This window comes from Hylobates moloch, unplaced genomic scaffold (assembly GCF_009828535.3).
Source record: "Hylobates moloch isolate HMO894 unplaced genomic scaffold, HMol_V3 SCAFFOLD_29, whole genome shotgun sequence".
NCBI classification, from domain to species: domain Eukaryota; kingdom Metazoa; phylum Chordata; class Mammalia; order Primates; family Hylobatidae; genus Hylobates; species Hylobates moloch.
The window spans coordinates 2,727,012-2,747,220 of NW_026652304.1; the positions used below are offsets into that span (position 1 = coordinate 2,727,012).

Genomic DNA, 20,209 nt, shown 5'->3' on the forward strand with positions numbered 1-20,209 from the left:
CCTAGTGCCCTGAGCCCAAGTTCAGACGGAAATCGTAGGAACTCCAGAGACTCACTGGGCACGTAACTGAACTCTTCTATTTTACTGGCCACCACTGCTCGTCTTACAGGAGTGGTCTGGATACCAGCATGTGTAATGCTGGACTCTTTCCTCTGGGGCTCAAGTGCTCAGTCATTTCCTTACTGGGGAGTCAGGCCCTTCATGTGTCTGAGACTGAGAGATGGAAGGCACACCTGTTCCCCCAGCAGCAAGACTAACCCTGGGAGACCACAGGGCAGGGAACTGCCCTTAAAGGTTGCATCAGAGAGGACAGCTATTCCTTCACTCACCCCGGAACACGGAACACTTATTTTTGTTGTGATCTGCCTCCTTGCGGTGGGCAGATCAACCTCCTCAGTGGACTTTAGTCAGCCCCTTGGCCCTGACTGTTTCTGTAGCTACTGCGGGCAGTCTACCCTCAGTGTTCAGACCACCCTAGGCTCTCCTCCAAGATCCTGTGGGGGCCTGACCTGGGGGTAAGAGGCAACAGCAAACACACCTCCACCCAGACTTCTCCAAAGGGCACCAGAGAAACTAGGAGTTCAGGTTATCCCCCCACGGGCTGCTGAGTATTCCTTTCCTATCCGACCTTTCCTTCCTAGCCTCCGACTTTGTTTTGCCTTCCTGGCCATAATTTTTTTCTCTCTCTCTTCCCCGTCTCCTAAATTGAAGAGCTTAATCTTGAATAATGTGTAAGCTTTTGGCAGGCCGCAGTGGCTCACGCCTGTAATCCCAGCACTTTGGGAGGCCAAGGCAGGAGGATCACTTGAGTCCATGAGTTTGAGACCAGCCTGGCCAACATAGCAAAATCCTGTCTTTACTAAAAATATAAATAAATTAGCCAGGTGTGATGGTGGCGCCTGTAGTCCCAGCTACTCGGGAGGCCAAGGCAGGACAATCACTTGAACTGGGAGGTGGAGGTTGAGGTGAGCTGAGATCGCGCCACTGCACTCCAACCTGGGCAACAGAGCGAGACTGTCTCAAAAAACAAACAAACAAACAAAACAGGCCAGGCATGGTGGCTCATGCCTGTAAGCCCAGCACTTTGGGAGCACAAGAGGGCAGATCACTTGAGGTCAGGAGTTTGAGACCAGCCTGGCCAACATGGTGAAACCCTGTCTCTACTAAAAATACAAAAATTAGCCAGATGTTCTCACTTGAACTCAGGAGGTGAAGGTTACAGTGAGCGGAGATCAAGCCACTGCACTCCAGCCTGGGCAACAGAGCAAGGCTCTGTCTCAAAAACAAAACAAAACAAACACCTGTAAGGTTTTCTCTTTACTAGCTAAAGAGTCACAGAGACACCATCGCGATTTTCCGGGTGATTTATAAACTATTCAGCCTGCTTCTCTTCGCCCAGTGGGTCTAGAAATCAATGATTTCAAAGTAAATTCTTCTTGGGAGAGAAAAGGATTTAATTATTTAACAAGAAGAATTTACTTTGAAACTTTGGTACACAATTTGGTGGAATCCATCTTAATCTTTTTTAGCATTTTGTAAGTAGAAATTATTGATTTACTTTTAAAATCTAAGGTCTTATAACAACAAAAATAACTCTAAAATAAGATATTTTATGAAACACATTGCACAAGCCCAGGGATGATATTACAAAGAATAACATTCCTCATTGCAACTTACATAATTAATGAACAGAGAGCATAACTGAGATATTTCGTCTATTGCAGGAATGAAAACATGTCCAGGAGGGTCACACCCTCCTGGTGGGTAGAACTGAACCAGGGTGTTCAACTGACTGCCCAAGGAAATGGAGTTCAATTCTATAAAGCAACTGGGTATCAGGTAAAAAAATGAGTCAGGCCCGGTGCGGTGGCTCATGCTTGTAATCCCAGCACTTTGGTAGGCTGAGGCAGGTGGAACACCTGAGGTCAAGAGTTCAAGACCAGAGCAAGACTCTGTCTCAAAAAACAAAACAAAAAAAAAGTGTCAAATTACTAGAGGGATTTTATTTCCTCAGCACTCTGTGCATTCCAACATTGCTGGATGACATCACCTGGGGATGCACACCTGGCAGTATGCACACCTGGATAATGGGGGTGGGGCCAATTCCTTGGAGTGGGACAGACACAGATGACTCATTATCAGGCTAGAAAATGCGGCTGTCTGGTTCAGATGTCATACCTACCCAATCATTCTAAACCACACACTGAGACTATGACCTACAGTTTATATTTCCAAATTTATAGATAGAATATGTAGCTCAGACCTCATCAAAGAGCACTCTGAGGAAAATATCCACCTTGACAAGCACAGACTATCCCATCAGACCGTTCCGAAGAAAGCCGAGCTCAGTTCCCACGTGGAATAATGTTTGGTTTGGGCGGTCCTTTATCCCTAGAGTAGAAACCTACATAGCCCTTAAGACCAGGCAGATATATATGTGTTGGGCATTTCTGACACTGAGGAGCATATTCCAAATATTACATTACCATATTTTGTCAAATTTAAAACCATTACTTCATGGACCACTAAGAAGAAAAAACACTGCCAGGCGTGGTGGCTCACGCCTGTAATCCCAGCACTTTGGGAGGCCGAGATGGGCAGATCACCTGAGGTCAGGAGTTTGAGACTGGCCTGGCCAAAATAGCAAAACCCCCACCTCTACTAAAAACACAAAAATTAGCTGGGTGTGGTGGCGTGCACCCATAATCTCAGCTACCTGGGAGGCTGAGGCAGGAGAATCGCTTGAACCTGAGAGGTGGAGGTTACAGTGAGCCGAGATCATGCCATTGCACTCCAGCCTGGGTAACAGAGCAAGACTCCATCTCAAAAAAAAAAAAAAAAAAAGGAAAAAAAACCACTGCCATTAAATATAGGAAACATCATTGAAACTAAATTAATTAATATAAATTAATTTAAGAACATCATTAAAAAACACTGCAATTTAATATAGAAAACATCATTGAAATAAAAAAAAATGCCTTCTTAGAATTGACAGAACACAGTAATACATTCATTATGATTTAATTTTGGAGAATTTACAATAGAGAAAATAGGGTGGCAATTTAATGAATAGAGAAAATTATCTACCATCAAAACCACAGTACCATGAGTTGTGCTTCTCCCCCATGACTAACTAGGGCTAAGGCACTGTGCTGAGCTGACATCAATGTAAATAAAACACCAGTGTTACCTTGGCACAGGGGAGAGTGGCTGAAGTTTCAAGCAGTGAAGTCTCCACCGCCTGTGCTGCTGTTCACGAAGCCACCTCCTTCCACTACTGACCATATTCTTCAGCAGGGATAGAGAGGAAAACATGTTAGAATGGTAAAAGCTGACAGGGCACGCACTTAAACCATGGAAATATTGTTTGTGGATGTTACAAAACAAGATTATCGAGTCGCACAATAAGCCAGGAGGATATTAGGAATATTTTTATTCACGTGTAACTAGGTTTGTAGGTTTTTCTTAAAAAGGAAAACGTGAAAACCACTAGTTAGATATACAACTATTCAATACCGCACTGAAGAGTTTGACAGTATTAAAAGAAGCTGCTCTGTTTCTTAAATATGCACGCATGAACTTGATGATCCAGCTTAATTCTATAGTTCCCTTGCAGACTATTAGCTCTTCATACTTACAGCAATGAATCTGAGAATGTTTTTTAAAATGTACATCCAGGGTTATTTCAAGTCACAGGCCAGAACTTCTGACTATGTTCATTGTTTTTGTTAAATTTAAAAAAGAAAAACAGGAAAATGTGAGAAAATACACTATTAAAAAATCCAGGTGTGGTGATGTGCATCTATAGTCCCAGCTACTCGGGAGGCTGAGGTGGGAGGATTGTTTGATCCCAGAAGTTTGAGGCTGCAGTGAGTCAGGATCAAACCACTGCACTCCATCCTAGCTGAGATTCTGTCTCTTTAAAAATAAACAAATAAATAGGCCAGGTGAGGTGGCTCATGCCTGTAATCCCAGCACTTTGGGAGGCCGAGGTGGGCAGATCACTTGAGATCAGGAATTCAAGACCAGCCTGGGCAACATGGTGAAACCCTGTCTCTATTAAAAATACAAAAAGTAGGCCAGGCACAGTGGCTCACGCCTGTAATCCTCTTTGGGAGGCTGAGGTAGGTGGGATCAACTGAGGTAGGTGGGATCAACTGAGGTCGGGAGTTCGAGACCAGCCTGACCAACATGGAGAAACCCCGTCTCTACTAAAAATACAAAATTAGCTGGGCGTGGTGGTGCATGCCTGTAATCCCAGCTACTCGGGAGGCTGAGGCAGGAGAATCACTTGAACCCGGGAGATGGAGGTTGCAGTGAGCCAAGATCGTGCCATTGCACTCCAGCCTGGGCAACAAGAGCAAAACTCCATTTCAAAAAATACAAAAAATTAGCCGGGCGTGGTGGCATGTGCCTGTAATCCCAGCTACTCAGGAGGCTGAGGCAGGAGAATCACTTGAGCCCAGGAGATGGAGGTTGCAGTGAGCTGAGATGGCGACATTACACTCCAGCCTGGGCAACAAGAGCAAAACTCCATCTCAAAACAAAAAACAAACAAACAAAAAAATTAGCTGGGTGTGGTGGCATGTGCCTGTAATCCCAGCTACCCAAGAGGCTGAGGCAGGAGAATTGCTTGAACCTGGGAGGTGGAGGCTGCAGTGAGCCAAGATCGTGCCACTGCATTCCAGCCTGGGTGACACAGTGAGACCCTGTCTCAAATAAATGAATAAATAAATAAATAAATAAATAAATAAATAAATAGATTAAGTGTTCACAAAAGACATCATGTACATGGATAAACTTATACTGAATAGGTTCGTCATCCAATTTAGAAAAGAAAAATGACAAAAATATAGGACTGCATGAATGATCAGCTTGGATGCCCAGCTTCCAAATACCATCCTTCAGTAGTTGGTATAAAAGAACAAGCAAATTGAATTACTGAGTAGTGTTATGTATGCATATAAATTATAAGTAAATGAAATAAAAATAAATAAAAATAAAATTTGGCTTTGATGGAAATGTAACTTATAATCCTTACAAAAATGTATAATGACCCATTTTGAGGTAAAGAGTTTCCATTGTGTATTACCCTGTACATAAGAAAGAAATGAACTAAATGTCACTGCCAGAGGCCACCACTGCTGCAGGCTCCAGCACCATGAGAACACTCAGCTTATATGGCGGAACACTGATGACCTTTGCCTTTAGGTCACACAGGTGGTGGTGGTTTGAAAAAATGCCTCCAAATACTTTAATACTCCTGTCTTGAAGAAGTGAGAACAATTCTCCTTCTCTTGCATGTGAACTGGACTTAGTGATATACTTCTAACAAACAGGATAAAAGGAAGTGGCAGCACATGAGGTTAGAGCCTAGGTCATCCACACTGCAGACTCCTCCTGGTTCCCTCCCTTGGACTGCTCATACTTGGGGAAGTTAGCTGCCACACTGTGAGCAGCCCTACAGAGAGGTGGACATGATGAGGAATCAAGGCATCCTGCTGATGGCCAATGAGGAATGAAATACACATGCCCACAGCCATGTGAGTATGCCATCTTGGAAACAGATCCTCCAGCCCCAGTCAACCCCTCAGATGATTGCAGCCCCAGTTGACATCTTCACTTCAAATGCATGAGAGATCCTGAGCCCAAACAATTCGATATAGTTTGGATGTGTGTCCCTGCCCAAATCCCATCTTGAAATGTAATCCCCAGTGTTAGAGGTGGGGCCTGGAGGAGGGTGATGGGATCACAGGGGCTAGTTTCTCATGATGGTTTAGCATCATCCCCCTTGGTAGCATCCTTGTGATAATGAATGAGTTCCCATGAGATCTGGTCATTTAAAAGTATACAGCACCACCCCCTCACTCTCTGCTCCTGTTCCCGCCTCGTGAGATGCCTGCTTTCCCTTCACTTTCTGCCATTCTTGGAAGCTTGGTGAGGCCTCTCCAGAAGCAGATGCCTGTGTTATGCTTCCTGTAAGGCCTGCAGAACTGTGAGCCAGGTCAGGTGCGGTGGCTCATGCCTGTAATCCCAGCACTTTGGGAGGCCGAGGCGGGTGGATCACATGAGGCCAGGAGTTTGAGATCAGCCTGGCCAACATGGTGAAACCCTGTCTCTACTAAAAATACAAAAAATTAGCCGAGCATGGTGGTGCATGCCTGTAGTCCCGGCTACTCAGGAGGCTGAGGCATGAGAATCGCTTAAACCTGGGAGGTAGAGGTTGCAGTGAGCCAAGATCGCACCACTGCACTCCAGCCTGGGTGACAAACCAAGACTCTGTCCCAAGGGGAAAAAAAAAGAACCATAAGCCAATTAAATCTGTTTTCTTTCTAAGTTAACCAGTCTCAGGTATTTCTTTTTTTTTTTTTTTTTTTTTTCAGTCTCCCTCTGTCACCCAGGTTGGAGCTCAGTGGTGCAATCTCAGCTCACCACAACTTGTCTCCTGGGTTCAAGCGACCCTTCTGCTTTAGCCTCCTGAGTAGCTGGTATTTCTTTACAGCAATGCAAGAATGGACTAACATACCATCTAATCTGTTAATCTACTGCCAAATCTCTGACTTGAAGAAACTGTGAGATAATAAATGCCTTGTTGCTTCAGTTGCTAAATTTTGGGATAATTGATTACACAGCACAAGATAACATACACAGTCCTCAGTATGGGTCTCTGCCCCACACTGCCATGTGATCATAGGCAACTCACTTCATTTTTCAAAATCACCATTTCTTCATTTATCAAATGGGCCTAACATTGTGTGTGAAGTGTTTAACACTGTACCTGGTAAACAGAAACCACTTGCAAAATGCTAGCAACTATTAATCAAACTTCCAAACTCAAGATTCTCAGACAGCTATATGGAACAAACCTGAATTCGCAGAGCTGCAGCAAGGAGAATCACATCATCTTCCTCAATGAGTCCACCAAAACGTCTTCTCGGAGAGCCACACCCAACCTTCCCTGTAAAAAATTGGAGGGAAAAAAAAGACTTTCAGCACACTGTCATTTCTAACCAATTGCTCCTTGTAAACAGCTAGCACACTGAATAATGGTCTCATTTTTCACCAAGGAAGTTAGGATGTCGGGGCATGGCTGCAGGCTGGTCACCTCTGGCACAGGCTTGGGGCCCTCCATTGGGCCTGCTTCACATTTTACATTAGAGAAATGGCCATCTGGCCAGGTGCAGTGGCTCACGCCTGTAATCTCAGCACTTTGGGAGGCCGAGGTAGGTGGATCACCTGAGGTCAGGAGTTCAAGACCAGCCTGGCCAACATAGCAGAACCCCATCTCTACTAAAAATACAAAAATCAGCTGGGCATGGTGGTGTGTACCTGTAGTCCCAGCTACTTGGGAGGCTGAGGCAGGAGAATCGCTTGAACCTGGAAGGTGGAGGTTGCAGTGAGCCAAGATCACGCCACTGCACTCCAACCTGGGCGACACAGCAAGACTCCATCTCAAAAAAAAAAAAAAAAAAAAAAAGGCCATCTAAGCTATTAACCTGGGATAAATGGATTTAAAAAATGTAATGAAGCACATCATGTGCTTTCAAAATCGTATCTCACACTGAGCCAGGAAGAAACATCTAGGCACACCGTCTCTTCACACAAGCCCAAGTATCATTGTGATTTTTAAATTATGGCATAATTAGAGATAGAAATAATAGCTCAAGAGAATTCATAGTGAACATTTAAGACACTTAATGTGGATGCAACATAGACTGCAGATTAGGCCACAGAATTCAGAGTCAGACTTGCACTAAAAGCTTACCTCTTCCTCTTGCTAGAAATTGCGATGTTGGGCCTGTTAATTAATGTGAGTAATATAAACCTCCTAAAATTTTGTGAAAATGAAATATGATAAGGTATATAAAGTTCTTGGCATATAGTATGTAGTTGAAACTATTAACATGAAAATAAGGCTCAGAAGAAAGGAACAGGGATATATATTCCACAGTATAATCTGTCAGAATGACTTCATATCCTAACCTTCAGATTTTTTTTTTTTGACACAGTGGGCTTCATCTTCTTAGAAGGATCTAATTTTTTTTTTTTTTTTGAGATAGAGTCTTTCTCTGTCACCCAGGCTGGAGTGAAGTGGCACAATCTCAGCTCACTGCAACCTCCACCTTATTGGCAGCTGCGATTACAGCACCTGCCAACACTCCCGGCTAATTTTTGTATTTTTAGTAGAGACAGGGTTTCACCATGTTGGCCAGGCTGATCTCAAACTCCTGGCCTCAGTGATCTGCCCACCTCGGCCTCCCAAAGTGCTGGGGTTATAGGTGCGAGCCACCACGCCTGGCCTAGAAAGCTCTAAAATCTTTACTGTACAATATGTAGAAAAATAGAAGCACTTTCACTTGTAGATGCAAAGTGTGAGAAGGCAGATGAAAACACTCACAGGGTAAGACTGGTCAAAGTGTTACATGAAAGATCAGGCTCTTTTGATAATTTAAAAATTCTCTATCATAGAAGTGATAGAACCGGCCAGGTGTGGTGGCTCATGCCTGTAATCCCAGCACTTTGGGAGGCCAAGCTGGGCGGATCATCTGAGATCGGGAGTTTGAGACCAGCATGACCAACATGGTGAAACCCCGTCTCTACTAAAAATACAAAATTAGCCGGGCGTGGTGGCGCATGCCTGTAATCCCAGCTACTCAGGAGGCTGAGGCAGGAGAATCGCTTGAACTGGGAGGCAGAGGTTGCAGTGAGCTGAGATTGCGCCATTGCTCTCCAGCCTGGGCAACAAGAGCAAAACTCCATCTCAAAAAAAAAAAAAAAATTGTAAGTGATAGAATCAATTTTTCATCAAAACTAAAAAATTGCATTTTAGGGTATTAACTTTAGGGATTACCCGATTATCAACATAGAAAGATGTTGATAAGAATTCTACTTCTGGCAGGGCATAGTAACTCACGCCTGTAATCCCAGGACTCTAGGAGGCCGAGGCGGGTGGATCACCTGAGGTCAGGAGTTCAAGACCAGCCTGGCCAACATGGTGCAACCTCGTCTCTACTAAAAATACAAAAAAAAAAAAAAAAAATTTAGCTGGGTGTGGTGGTGCACACCTGTGCTCCCAGCTACTAGGGAGGTTGAGGCAGAGAACTGCTTGAACCTGGAAGGTGGAGGTTGTGGTGAGCCGAGATCGCATCACTCACTCCAGCCTGGACAACAAGAGTGAAACTCTATCTGAAAAAAAAAAAAAAAAAAAAGAATTCTACCTTCCTTCATCACTTAGAAAATTTATAAAAGTAAACACACATGCAAAATGCTTTAGCCTGCATCCTCCCTTAGAGAAAAGAAATATTTCTAATAGCAACATTTTTGAAGACGCTATTTTCTCCTTCTTTGGATCACTCTACTCTTAAATTGTATTAGGGTGTTGGGTAATCATATAATCATATCCTTTGGGTATTATTTACAGATCAGCAACACTTCAGCTTTATAAATCATATTTAGGCAAAAGTCAAGAGTCTAGAGGATGACAGAGATTTTTCGTGTTTTGTTTTAACCACTAGAGATCTGTACTTAAGATCGTGTCCACAAACGGGCCTCTCTCATTCCTCTGTCTTTAAGTGATGGAGAAATAAGAAAAAGCATCCCAGTGCAGTGGCTCACGCCTGTAATCCCAGCACTTTGGGAGGCCGAGGCGGGTAGGAGGTTCAAGACCAGCCTGGCCAACAAGGTGAAACCCCGTCTCTACTAAAAATACAAAAAAAAAGTTAGCCAGGCATGGTGGCAGATGCCTGTAGTCCCAGCTACCCAGGGGCTGAGGCCAGTGAATTGCTTGACCCCGGGACCCAGAGGCAGCAGTGGGCCAAGATTGTGCCACTGCACTCCACCCTGGGCAAAGAGTGAGAGTTCATCTCAAAAAATCTAAAAAAGAAAAAAAGAAAAAAGAAAAAGTTACATTCCAGGAGCTGGTATCAACTTATAAATGCATATTCCCAGAATTTAATCACAAATACCCTTGTGAGTGAAGAATATTTCACTTCCAAGTTTACAAGATAAATAAGTCCTGGTATAGTTTCAGTCACTTGCATAGCATAGAACTTAGCAAAAGTGTGGATATTTTATTTTGAAAAGCTATATGATTCCTGATACGTGTAAAGTTTTCAGCGATGTGTAATCTTTTGGCTTCCCTGGGCCACACTGGAAGAAGAATTGTCTTGGGCCATAGCCACACATAAAATACAATAACACTATGATAGCTGATGAGCTAAGGAAAAAAAAATTGCAAAAAAAAAATTTCTTGTTTTAAGAAAGTTTATGAATTCATGTTGGGCTGCATTCAAAGCTATCCCGGGCTACATGTGGCCCACAGGCTGTGGTTTGGACAGATGGTTTGGTCTAAACCATCTCACAAATTTCAACAAGCATAATGAGCCATGTAAGAAGAAATAATTAACAAAACAAACGCTTTGAAAGTGTCTAGCTCAAGACGGCAGGTGGTACACACAACACTACCCTCTATTTCCAGTTGAAACTCCATTCAAAGTGAGTAAAAGATATGTTAAAAGCAAATAAGTCCATAAGAGTTAAAAGGGTACCACGAATGACATTTGAGAAATTTGTGGAAGCGAGAGGCAAGTAGGGTTGGATTGAGTAACTACGGCAGAGGAATTTAAAACACCCCAAAACCACAAAGGCCTGAGATGAGGAAGAACCATTTCTTCTTCGTGGACCCTGGATAAGCCCAAACCTCACAGTCAACAAATATCGAAAGCAGGAATGGATAAAAACTAAGTCCTTCAAACACCAAAGGCTGTCCACCAGCAGCTAGGTAAGGTGACTTTATTCACATACAGTGTTGCTTTCTGATTATTACTGTTATTATTTTTTGAGACAGGGTCTTGCTCTGTTGCCCAGGCTGGAGTGCAGTGATGTGATCATGATCATTGCAGCCTTGACCTCCAGGGTCAAGCAATCCTCCCACCTCAGCCTCCTGAGTAGCTGGGATTGCAAGGGTGTGCCACCACACCTGGCTAATTTTTAAGTTGTTTTATAGAGATGGGGTCTCACTATGTTGCCCAAGCTGGTCTTCAGGTTCTGGGCTCAAGCAATCCTCCTGCCTTGGCCTTCTGATTTTTACGTACAGTAGGCTAAGGTTTACTACCTGCAAAGTTAACTTTTGGTCCTTTTAATTACTGTTTTTTAATTATAAGCAATTAAAATTACAAGTAATTAAAAACAACACTTTTTTTTGAGATAAGGTCTGGCTCGATCACCCAGGCTGGAGTACAGTGGCACCATCTCAGCTCACTGTAACCCCCACCTCCCAGGCTCAAGCCATCTTCCCACCTCAGCCTCCCAAGTAGCTGGGACTACAGGCACATGCCACAATGCTTGGCTAATTTTTGTTTTTTGTTTTTGAGATGGACTGTTGCTCTGTCACCCAGGCTGGAGTACAGTAGTGCGATCTTGGCTCACTGCAGCCTCCGCCTCCTGGGTTCAAGCGACTCTTCTGCCTCAGCCTCCCACGTAGCTGGGACTACAGGCACGTGCCACCACACCTGGCTAGTTTTTCTATTTTTTTAGTAGAGGCAGGGTTTCACCACGTTGGCCAGGCTGGTCTCAAACTCCTGACCTCAGATGATCCGCCAGCCTCGGCCTCCCAAAGTGCTAGGATTACAGGCATGAGCCACAGCACCAGGGCTTAATTTTTGTATTTTTTGTAGAGGCAGAGTTTCATTATGTTGCCCAGGCTGGTCTCGAACTCGTGAGCTCAAGCAATCAGCCCACTTCGGCCTCCCAAAGTTCTGGGATTACAAGTGTGAGCCACCAGGCTCGACCAAAAACAACACAATTATAACACAAAACTTAAAACCCACACTGTCTTAATTATATATAACTCTGGCCTGGACTTAGATTTTCTAATTCAGTTTTAAGATTGCATTGAGGCAGGGCACAGTGGCTCACACCTGTAATCCCAGCACTGAGAGGCCAAGGCAGGAGGATTGCTTAAGTCCAGGAGTTCGAGAACAGCCTGAGCAACCTGGTGAACCTCGTCTCTAGAAAAGGCACGAAAAATTAGTTGGGGCTGGGTGCAGTGGCTCACGCCTGTAATCCCAGCACTTTGGGAGGCCGAGTCGGGCAGATCACGAGGTCAGGAAATCGAGACCATCCTGCTTAACACGGTGAAACCCCGTCTCTACTAAAAATACAAGAAAAACTAGCCAGGCTGGTGGCAGGCGCCTTTAGTCCCAGCTACTTGGGAGGCTGAGGCAGGAGAATGGCGTGAACCCGGGAGGCGGAGCTTGCAGTGAGCCGAGCTCACACCACTGCACTCCAGCCTGGGGGATGGAGCGAGACTCCGCCTCAAAAAAAAAAAAATTAGCTGGGCATGGTGGCATGTGCCTGTAGTCCCAGCTACCTGGGGGCTGGGGCACGAGGATCATTTGAGCTCAGGACGCAGTGGGCCTGCAGTTGCGCCACTGCATTCCTGCCTGGATGACAGAGCAAGACTCTGTTTCAAAAAAAATAAAATAAAATAAAATAAAAATAAGTTCTGAATCCAGAGAATCTGAAGCAATTAAGACTGGTAACTCAGAATCAGATATACATTTTTAATAAATTTCATGGCTAAAGAAAATTGAGAAAGGGAATCATTATTTCACCCCCTGCCCATGTAGGAGCAGGACTCCATCTGAAGGTTGTCTACAGTCTGGGCCTGGGTAATATCCTGGGATCACAGTCCAACAAGGATCTCACCCAAAACCGTGGACGGGTCTTTTCACTTCCCACTAAACACTCTCATCTAACTCATGATTTCTCCAGGGACAAGTCAATGAATCACTTTAAAAGACGGCCATTCTAATGATAATCAAACTTTCCGCAAAAAGAAAATTTAAGGCCAAAGTGTTATCATGCCTTCCTCAGAAATCAGAACCACCCTTTCACTAATATGAGCGGTGCGGAGACCACCCTGGGAACTTTGCCAGAACAATCACTGCAGTGGGAGGGATGCAGGCAAATTCTTCAGCCTTCTTGCCATCTTGGCTCTGCGGAAACATCTCAGCTTCTATGCAGTCTGGCCAACGGCATCCTTCTTCTCAAAAAAGCACTTTCCAAGCCCACAGACTTAAATATTTTCGCCTCATCTAGGAGAACAAATTATTGCCAAAATGTATGCGAGGTTTTAAAATCAGGAATGGCTAAAAATTAGAAATCAGTACGGGTAGAACTTGAAAAAAAAAAAAAACCACCAGTAGCCAGTTTCTCAGTTAAATATATTGACTTTGTAGGATATAAAGTAAAATGTAATAAATAAAATGAGTATCATGATATGGTTTGGTTCTGTGTCTCCACCAAATCTCATGTTCAATTTTAATCCCCAGTGTTGGGGGTGGGGCCTGGTGGGAGGTGACACTTCATGAAAGGCTTAGTACCATCCCGTTGGTGCTGTTTTCATGATAGTGAGTGAGTTATCCTGAGATCTGGTTGTTTAAAAGTATGTAGTATGCACCTCCTCCTCTGATATGGTTTGGCTGTGTCCCCACCCAAATCTCATCTTGAACTGTACTCCCATAATTCCCACGTGTTGTGGGAGGGACCTGGTGGGAGATAATTTGAATCATGGAGGTGGTTTTCCCCATACTGTTCTCGTGGTAGTGAATACGTCTCATGAGATCGGATGGTTTTATCAGGGGTTTCCGCTTTTGCATCTTCCTCATTTTCTCTTGCTGCCGCCATATAAGAAGTGCTTTTCACCTCCCACCATGATTTTGAGGCCTCCCCAGCCATGTGGAACTGTAAGTCCAATTAAACCTCTTTTTCTTCCCAGTCTCATGTATGTCTTTATCAACAGTGTGAAAACAGACTAATACGTCCTCCCTCTCTCTCTTGCTCCTGCTCTGGCCATGTAAGATATATGTGCTTCCCCTTCGCCTTCTACCATGATTGTCTAAGTTTCCTGAGGCCTTCCAGAAGCCAAGCAGATGCCAGCATCATACTACCTGTACAGCCTGTGGAACTGTGAGACAATTAAACTTCTTTTCTTTATAAATTACCCAGTCTCATGTATTTCTTTATAGCAGTGTGAGAATGGACTAATACGTATCATTTGGTAAAATTTTTGTGACAGCGTTCTTGAGAGTTGCACTTCTAGTTTAAATTATTTGAATCTTACTGTCAAATGACAGCATATCACTAGTTTTTAAAAGAATGCAATGTAAGACATGATAAAAAAATATAATTAAAACATTAGTAAACTGATACTAATAAGCTATTAGTAATAACTTAATTTGGACCACTGAAACCAAATAACAAGGAAATTTATACACTGCTGCATATTCTAAATGACATCGACCTTTACTTTTTTTAAAAAAAGCAAAAAATTAAATGTATTGAGAACTAATTAAAATTTGAAATGGAAAACTGGCAATATACTTCAGGGATAGATCTAGAATATCCAGAATTTACAGGAAAAAAAGAAAACAGTGATAGGTACAATGGATTTTGGAATTACCAAAGTTCAAGAGTCATAAGCAAAGATCCTAATTTTATACCAAATGCATTGGCATAATGAAAATTACAAGGATATCCAATTTCTCTAAAGCTGACTTTTCTTACATGTTCAGAATTTCATTGGACTTCTTCCTTTCATGGGTTTTATTTTTCAAATATAAATGTATGTTGTGCCAAGATGGAGTCTGAAAGCTGTTTTGTGTGCAGGTGACATGGCAACAAGGAAGTGGAGGGAGGAATGCAGGAAGTGGACCAGCATTTATTGGCAGCTACCATCAAAGAGGCACTGCCCCAAGGTATCATCTCAGTCATTCCCTCAACAGCCTTGCTACCAATTTACCCACAAAGAAATTGGGAATCTTATTAATTCATCAGAGAGCTTATTTCCTCAAAGTCACACAGCCTGTAAGCACAATGCAATTAAGATTTTTTTTTTTTTTTGATGGAGTTTCGCTCTTGGTGCCCAGGCTGGAGTGCAATCTTAGCTCACCGCAACCTCCACCTCCTCGGTTCAAGCAGTTCTCCTGCCTCAGCCTCCTGAGTAGCTGGGATTACAGGCATGCGCCCCTACGCCCAGCTAATTTTGTATTTTCAGTAGAGACAGGGTTTCTCCATGTTGGTCAGGCTAGTCTCAAACTCCCCACTGCAGGAGATCCGCCTGCCTCAGCCTCCCAAAGTGCTGGGATTACAGGCGTGAGCCACCGCGTCCGGCGAAGAATTTTTTTTACACAAACAGCTCCCTTCTCCTTGAGTTAGGTTAATCCTGACTCCAAAGTCCATGTTCTTTCCACTACATTTTTTTTTTTTCTTTTTAAGATGGAGCTTTGCTCTTGTTGCCCAGGCTGGAGAGCAATGGCATGATCTTGGCTCACTGCAACCTCCGCCTCTTGGGTTCAAGCGATACTCCTGCTCCAGCCTCCCAAGTAGCTGGGATTACAGGTGCCCGCCACCACGCCCGGCTAACTTTTGTATTTTTAGTAGAGATGAGGTTTCACCATGTTGCTCAGGCTGGTCTCGAACTCCTGACTTCAAGTGATCCACCGGCCTTGGCCTCCCAAAGTGCTGGGATTATAGGCATGAGCCACACCACGCCCAGCCTCCACTAAGTTGTAATGTCTCCCTTCAGAGCCATACAAGGGAAAGTCTCAAGGTCCCTCAGGGGCTCCCAGCACATCAGCATCCCAGGGCTCTTCCCCTCTTCCACACTAAATAGAATTATATTAGCTTAAAATGATACTATAAACTACTCTGAGCCACAGAGTTGCTGTTTTGATACTGCTGTCTGAGCCTAAGACAGAAGACCAGCTTCTCCTTGGTCCCATTTGGTACATCAGTAAATAAGTCCTAATATTTAGGGTACAAAATGGTTTTGCTTACGATGAAATCTGCTGTTTAGCAAGCAGGGAACTACAGAGCAGTGCGTATTTCTTTCATTTGAAATGATTTTTTTAGGTTGGACATGGTGGTTTACACCAGTAATCTCAGCACTTTTTGGAGGTGGAGGTGGGAGGACTACTTGAGGCCAGGAGTTCAAGACCAGCCTGGGCAACACAGTGAGAACCCTGCCTCAACAACAACAAAAAAAGTTGTTTTAATTAGCTGAGGAGGAAGGATTGCTTGAGCCCAGGAGTTTGAGGCTGTGATCATGCCACTGTACTCTAGCCTGGGCAACAGAGCAAGACCTTTTCTAAGAAATAAGTTTTTTTGGTTGTCTTTTTTTTTTTTTTAAAGTAGTTACTCTTACAGCTAGAAAACAGAATGTTGAAATTCCCTTGTTTTAAAATCTAAACATTGGACTCATGCAATAGTAGAGTGAACAGAACCAACTAGCTGGGTGTAATTGTTTTCTGAGCTCTATGTCTGGGATATCAGCCATCAGGAAAATCTCTCGTAGGATTACGTATTCCATAAAATGCCTCTACAGAATTACCTCATCATAAATCACAACATCCCATCTATTTTTACGGGGAGAAGGAGGAGGGACTCTGTACCATGAAGGTAAGAATAAAAATTTCATTATAAAACTCTGCCTTTACCCAGCCACTAGTTTATTAAAAGTTCTTCTTCTCATCTTAAGTTTAAATAAGAGCTCTTTTCTTTTGAATAGTTCAAAAAGTTTATTCATTTATTTACAATAGTGGGATTATGAAAAAAAGAGGGGAAAAAAACCTTTCTCCATTATTCCCAGATCAAATTTTCATACTAAACAAAGTTGCTAAAATTAAAACTTGTAGACTATTTAGAAATGTGCTATCATGGATAGCACCATCCTGAAACTGTTCATCTGTTTCATCAACATAGCATTCCTCATCTTCATCTCAATGACTACTTAGTTGGCCCCATTTTTTTTTCTTTTCTTTTTTTTGAGAAGGAGTCTCGCTCTTGCCATCCAGGCTAGACTGCAATGGTGCAATCTTGGCTCACTGCAACCTCCGCCTCCTGGGTTCAAGCCATTCTCCTGCCTCAGCTTCCTGAGTAGCTGGTATTACAGGCACCTGCCACCAAGCCCAGAAATTTTTTTTGTATTTTTAGTAGAGACAAGAGTTTCACCATGTTGGCCAGGCTGGGTCTCAAACTCCTGACTTCAGGTGATCCACCTGCCTTCAGCCTCCCAAAGTGCTAGGATTACAGGCGTGAGCCACCACGCCTGGCCATCAGCCCCATCTTTAAGTGGGAGACAAATTCAAGGAAATGTTTCTAAACATGCCACTAACTTAAAACTACAAGCAGAGTACAATTCTGAGTCATGCCTATTAACTTGTCAAACACTCAATATTCACAGAGTTAGCCAGGCCCAGTGGCTCATGCCCATAATCCTAGCACTCTGGGAGGCCGAGGTGGGTGGATCACTTGAGGTCAGGAGTTTGAAACCAACCTGGCAAACATAGTGCATCCACACCTCTACTAAACATACAAAAAAAAAAAAAAAATTAGCCAGGCGTGGTGGTGGGGACCTGTAATCCCAGGTACTTGGGAGGCTGAGGTAGGAGAATCACTTGAACCCAGAAGGCGGAGGTTTCAGTGAGCCAAGATTGCACCACTGCACTAAAGCCAGGGCGACAGAGCAAGGCTCCGTCTCCAAAAAAAAAAAAAAAATTTCGCAGAGTGGTTACTAAGCGTCAGGTACTATTCTGGACACTGGACATTCAAAAACCAACAAGAAAACTATTAGAGTTGGGCCAGATAAATTTCAAATAAATTCTACTTATAGAATCATTTTGAAATACACAGACCATCCCTGATTTACAACCTTTTCACTTACTATTTTTCCACTTTATGATGGTGGGAAAGGGACATGCATTTAGTAGAAACTGTGCTTTAAATTTTGATCTTTTCCCGGGCTAGCTGTACATAGAATAAGGCTGTCTTGAGGCACTGGGCAGCAGTGACCGCAAATCGCGGTTTCCAGCCAGCTATGCACTCATGAGGCCAAACAACCAATACTCTACGGCGTACTGTGCTGCCAGCATTTTTGGATGTTGTTTTGTGTTTTCACATCCCATCCTGTCTACAAATGCCCATTTTTTACTTATGATATTTTCAACTTCTGATGGGTTTATCTGCTCATAACCCCATGGTCAGTCGAGGAACATCTGTAACGCCTTGGTCTTTTCTTCCCCCAGAGAATCATTACATTGAAATCTAATGTTTCAGGGAATACTTTTTTCAAAAATAAGGGTCCTAAAAGGAAATCTTATTAAAAATAAAGCACTTTCACTAACAAAATATATGTCACTGTCACATAACCACAGAGCTCAAAGGGATTCCAGAACATCAAAGTAGACTCCTGTCTCCAGCCATGACTGCCAAAACTGTCCTACATGAAAACTTTAATAAAACACAGCAAGTAAATATTACAGCAAAGCAGCATTCATTTACAAGAAACAAATGTTGGAACTGATTTTCCTAATCTGACTGGGATTCTGAACAGAGGAAGCCCTGTCCACTATTAATAGGTTAGGCATTGTTTTTTTTTTTTTTTTTTCAGGGAAAAAAAAGTTACATGAATAAACTACACATATTTTTAAAATGTTATTTAGCACATGCTTTGTTTGTTAAAAAGAGCCATTAGGGCCACAGCTCTTAATGCAAGAGCTGAGCTCTGGCTCTTTCCTTGGACAGATCCATTCTACCCTCTCCAGCCCCCAGGGGGTTTTTAATCTGATTGCTCAATTCTGGCAGGAGCTACATTTCCTAGAGAGGAGGGTCAGTATCAACCTCTGGCTAGGGCTCATGCTTTTATGGAGCTGCCTACAAGATTTCAAGATTTCAACCTCGAGTATGGTCCTGGTGGAGGAGAAGGAGAGCAGAGGCTCCCAACCTTGATGTACATTCTGCCCAGCTTTAGGGATAAAAGCTGCCCCTGTCCTCCAGCCCAGCTCAGCACAGTCCTCTCTTCCGCATGAACATTTGGAGGCCAAAGCCAGAAGGAATCAGGAAGGGGGGCTCTCCTCTGCCTCCCTGTGCCATCGTCTTTGGCTCACCTGTGCTACGCAGCGACTTACTGAGGGGCTGGGTGTGCGCCAAGGCTTTCTTAGCCTCAGTCCTTCTATGAACCGGAAAAAGGAACCCACTCTGGGCCGGCTCCGCTGGACCCAGTGGCCGCTGGCTGCCCTGTTGCGGGCACTGCTTGGGCTGCCCCCAAAGTGGGCCTGGTGTGGTCTTGAGTATTCCTGGATACTTTGGCAAAATGCCGTCAAATAGCAGGACCAATCCTACAACAGTTTCTGCATCTAGTGTTGATTTTCATACTGTTCTGAGATGACTCTGGGGCTCCAAGGATGTGCTTCATGGGTCAGTGCAAGAGGAAATCAGGGAGACACACAGGCTGATCCTATTCCCATCCCTCCCAGCAATCCGGCGCTCATCTGCTTTTACATAGTGAGATTCCATGAAGATTTCTTTGGAAGAAAGGATTTTACTAATTTGTAAGAGACTGTGAAAACCGCTATTTCTAGTTTACCTCACACACATACAAATCATCTACTTGAGGTCACAACCGACCTGACTGCTAGAGGCCAGTAGGGGGCACTTCACTGTGGAAGCAGACACCTCAACCGCCATCTTAGTCTCTTTGCTCAACAGCATGGTTCTGTGAGGTAGCCCACAGTCTAAGTTTCCTACCCTATATATTAATGTTGACGACTGCTAACGTTTCAGAAACATACCCTCTTAGGAAAAGGTTAACATTTCTTCGAACGATCTGACCTAATCAGTGGCTCAACACCAATGTGAAGACATTTACCTGACAGGAAGTCATGGGAGCAGTTGAGAACAGTAGTTCCTGGTTGTATCCAAGTAAGGGGAATCTCTTCTGGCTTAGGTGAGCCTAGGACCACAATGTCAGCCTCGTGAAGCTAAAAGGAGAAAGAAAAAAACACGCACATTTTGATCTGAGGCATAAAGACACAAGTAACTACTGATGTCAAATGAGTTCAGCACAATCCCAGATCCACAGCTTTGTTCCAAGCTGCTGACAAGGATGGAATCGCTTTATTAATTCCTTTCAAGCATGTATTAATACAAACAGAAAATGATTATCACATCCTAGAAAGAAAAGAAAATAGGACTTAAAAAATGTGGCCGGGTGCGGTGGCTCACGCTTGTAATCCCAGCACTTTGGGAGGCCGAGGCGGGCGGATCACGAGGTCAGGAGATGGAGACCACGGTGAAACCCCGTCTCTACTAAAAATACAAAAAAATTAGCCGGGTGTGGTGGCGGGCTCCTGTAGTCCCAGCTACTCGG

General features: G+C 43.7%; 1 protein-coding gene across 3 annotated transcripts in view; it reads right to left on the reverse strand.

The window, feature by feature from the left end:
• LOC116463240 (monofunctional C1-tetrahydrofolate synthase, mitochondrial) overlaps positions 1-20,209 on the reverse strand; it is a 237,696-nt gene that overhangs the window by 177,120 nt on the left and 40,367 nt on the right. For all 3 annotated transcript variants that reach the window (XM_032146268.2, XM_058434521.1, XM_058434522.1), the window contains 3 exons: positions 19,709-19,820; positions 6,867-6,958; positions 3,191-3,288 (listed from right to left, as the gene is read on the reverse strand). In XM_032146268.2, coding sequence (XP_032002159.1) covers positions 3,191-3,288; positions 6,867-6,958; positions 19,709-19,820 — 302 coding nt within the window. The remainder of the gene's footprint in view (positions 1-3,190; positions 3,289-6,866; positions 6,959-19,708; positions 19,821-20,209) is intronic.